General features: G+C 61.0%; 1 protein-coding gene across 1 annotated transcript in view; it reads left to right on the plus strand.

Moving 5' to 3' along the window:
* Nucleotides 1–2,820, plus strand: part of RPTOR (regulatory associated protein of MTOR, complex 1) — a 78,286-nt gene that overhangs the window by 21,571 nt on the left and 53,895 nt on the right. The window contains exon 2 of the mRNA XM_014528386.1: nt 2,689–2,791. Coding sequence (XP_014383872.1) covers nt 2,689–2,791 — 103 coding nt within the window. The remainder of the gene's footprint in view (nt 1–2,688; nt 2,792–2,820) is intronic.

Here is a 2,820-nt window from a genome sequence, read left to right on the forward strand (position 1 = left end):
GCCTGGGCGCCTCCGGGGCCCCCTGGGCTCCACGGAGTAAAGTTCGCCATGTTTGGGCTTTATCTTGCCCGGTTACCTAGAGTTGACGCGTCCGTGTGTGTATGTGTGAGACAGATACGGATTCTTCTGTTTTCTCTACCCCTTGGCGACAAGTATGTATTCTTTTCCCTTTCTAGGCAAGGGGACTGAGGGGCCAGTCGGATGTGTGTGTGTGTGTGTGATTTCACCCCGGAAGGCGTTACAGGAAAAGGCAGTCATCGTGCCCTCACCCAGCGCCCAGGGTCACAGCTGGGCCTGCGGGCGGCACCAGGGACACCGCTGGTTCCCGCGGGGATCTCGGTTCCTTAGAAACCCTCTGAGAGGTTCTCCCGCTGAGAGCCACGCCGGGTGAGGGAATCGTGGGGAGAGATGGCGACCAACTGGCGTGTCCAGGCCGCACACTTCAGCCACCACTTCGCGTTGTACCGTCTCAAAATGATGCTCTTTGCAAATTTAAAATTAACTTCTGGGAACATAACTGTCATCTCCAATCACTTTGCACTGGAGAGGAAATGTGTTCGAGTCCAAATGGTTATTTTATGTATTATTAGGCCATTTTTGGCGATTAAATGGATAGCCCTTACATTTTCTTAATGCTTAACTGTATTATTAAAAAACATTAATCTAGAATTTTTGGAATGAGGTTACCATAGAAATGAAAATAAAATACAGAAAAGACACTTCAGGGTACAGCTAAGGATGTAAAGCTCCCCACGCCTGGAGTCAGGCTGACGCTGCTAACATTCGCAGGGGAGCGCCCGCGGGACACGCTGGCGGCTCCAGGCGCTTCCTGGTCACGGCTGTTGCCGACGGTGGCGTTACGTGGGCAGCTAAGTGTGGGGCAGACACGTCTTCCTCGTTCAGGGTCGTTGTATTTTTGACATTTGTTTCTTGTTTTCTTAAAAGGTGTAGCACAGGGGGTCGGACGAGGTGTGTGTGTAAGCGAACCCTTTCACGTCTTCATCTGCGGAGTGTGGCGTGTCCCGCCCGCGTCCGAGCCTTGCTCCCCGCTGCTCCCCGGGAGGCGGCCACGGAGAAACCCCTGCGCTCGGTGTGTTGGGTGGGGCGGCGTGGAGCCGGCTCGAGGGCAGAAAAGTGATTCCAGCACTTCCACTAGTATTTCTGTCTGAGGGACTTAGAGCTTCGGAAACAAGAACTTTAACAATCAAATCAGAAATTATTTCTCTTACTAGAATTTTAAAAAGTTCATTAGCTGCGGCTGTGGAGGTGGAGGTGGAGGGATTGTAATTTGTCTGGAGTGAGGGCTGGGTGGAGGCCATGAGCAGTGGCTGCGGGCAGGCCCAGGAGCGGGAGCGGCTCGGCCGGCCGGGCAGGAGTTGGGGCTCACAGCTGCAAGGCCCCTGCTTGAGATGCTGCCCCCCCCCCGGGGTTTTTTCTTTGAGTGACTGATGTACCTAACGTGCATCTGAGGGAGTGAATGAAGGAGGACCAGCTCTCTGCTGCGCGTCCAGGCAGGTGGCCTGGCTCCCTGGTCCAGGGACGCTGGGGGGGAACAGGTGTGGGGAGGTGTCTCGGTGACGCCTCCTCAGGGACGGACCCCGGCTGTGGTGTGTCAGAGACATCAGATGGCAAACACCAGACGAGGGCAGTGCTTGCAACCAGCCCCGCGGGCGAGCCTTTCGTGTGGAGGGAGGTGTGAGTCAGCCAGCAGCGGCCGCTGGGGCCGGTGTGCACGCGCCGGAAACCCACAGAGGAGCCGAGGAGCCGCCGAGGCAGCGGCCTCTCCCTCAGTCCGCGCAGCGCGACCTCAGCTGACCCGTGTGAGTCTGTGCAGGGGTTTTGCAGAGGAATTTGGCAGAACGTTACAAGCGCCTGAAATGGTGACGCTTTTGATCAAGCACTTCTTTCTGGAAACGTGTCCTGGGGAAGCCTCACCTGCCGCCTGCCCCCTCTACTCCCCGAGCCCCTCCAGGGAGAGCACCTGCGTGCAGGCGAGGGCGAGGGCGAGGGGCGAGGGGGCGAGGCTGAGGCGGGCGCGGAGCTGGACGTCACGGCTCCTGCCATCTGCCCACTTTACTCCGAACCCTAACCCTCTCCCCGAGCCCCTCCAGGGAGAGCCCCTGCCTGCAGGCGAGGGCGAGGGGGCGAGGGGGCGAGGGCGGCAAGGCTGAGGCGGGCGCGGAGCTGGACGTCACGGCTCCTGCCATCTGCCCACTTTACTCCGAACCCTAACCCTCTCCCCGAGCCCCTCCAGGGAGAGCCCCTGCCTGCAGGCGAGGGCGAGGGGGCGAGGGGGCGAGGGCGGCAAGGCTGAGGCGGGCGCGGAGCTGGACGTCACGGCTCCTGCCATCTGCCCACTTTACTCCGAACCCTAACCCTCTCCCCGAGCCCCTCCAGGGAGAGCCCCTGCCTGCAGGCGAGGGCGAGGGGGCGAGGGGGCGAGGGCGGCAAGGCTGAGGCGGGCGCGGAGCTGGACGTCACGGCTCCTGCCATCTGCCCACTTTACTCCGAACCCTAACCCTCTCCCCGAGCCCCTCCAGGGAGAGCCCCTGCCTGCAGGCGAGGGCGAGGGGGCGAGGGGGCGAGGGCGGCAAGGCTGAGGCGGGCGCGGAGCTGGACGTCACGGCTTCCGGGACGTGTGCAGACTGGCCTCAGACTAAATGTTTGTTCTTCCTGTTGCGTTTGCAGATGAAGACGGTCAGCGTCGCCCTGGTGCTGTGCCTGAACGTTGGGGTGGACCCTCCGGATGTGGTGAAGACCACGCCCTGCGCGCGCTTGGAGTGCTGGATCGGTGAGTCCTGGAGGCCACGGGCGGGGCTG

The sequence above is a fragment of the Myotis brandtii genome, unplaced genomic scaffold (assembly GCF_000412655.1).
Source record: "Myotis brandtii unplaced genomic scaffold, ASM41265v1 scaffold632, whole genome shotgun sequence".
Lineage (NCBI taxonomy): Eukaryota > Metazoa > Chordata > Mammalia > Chiroptera > Vespertilionidae > Myotis > Myotis brandtii.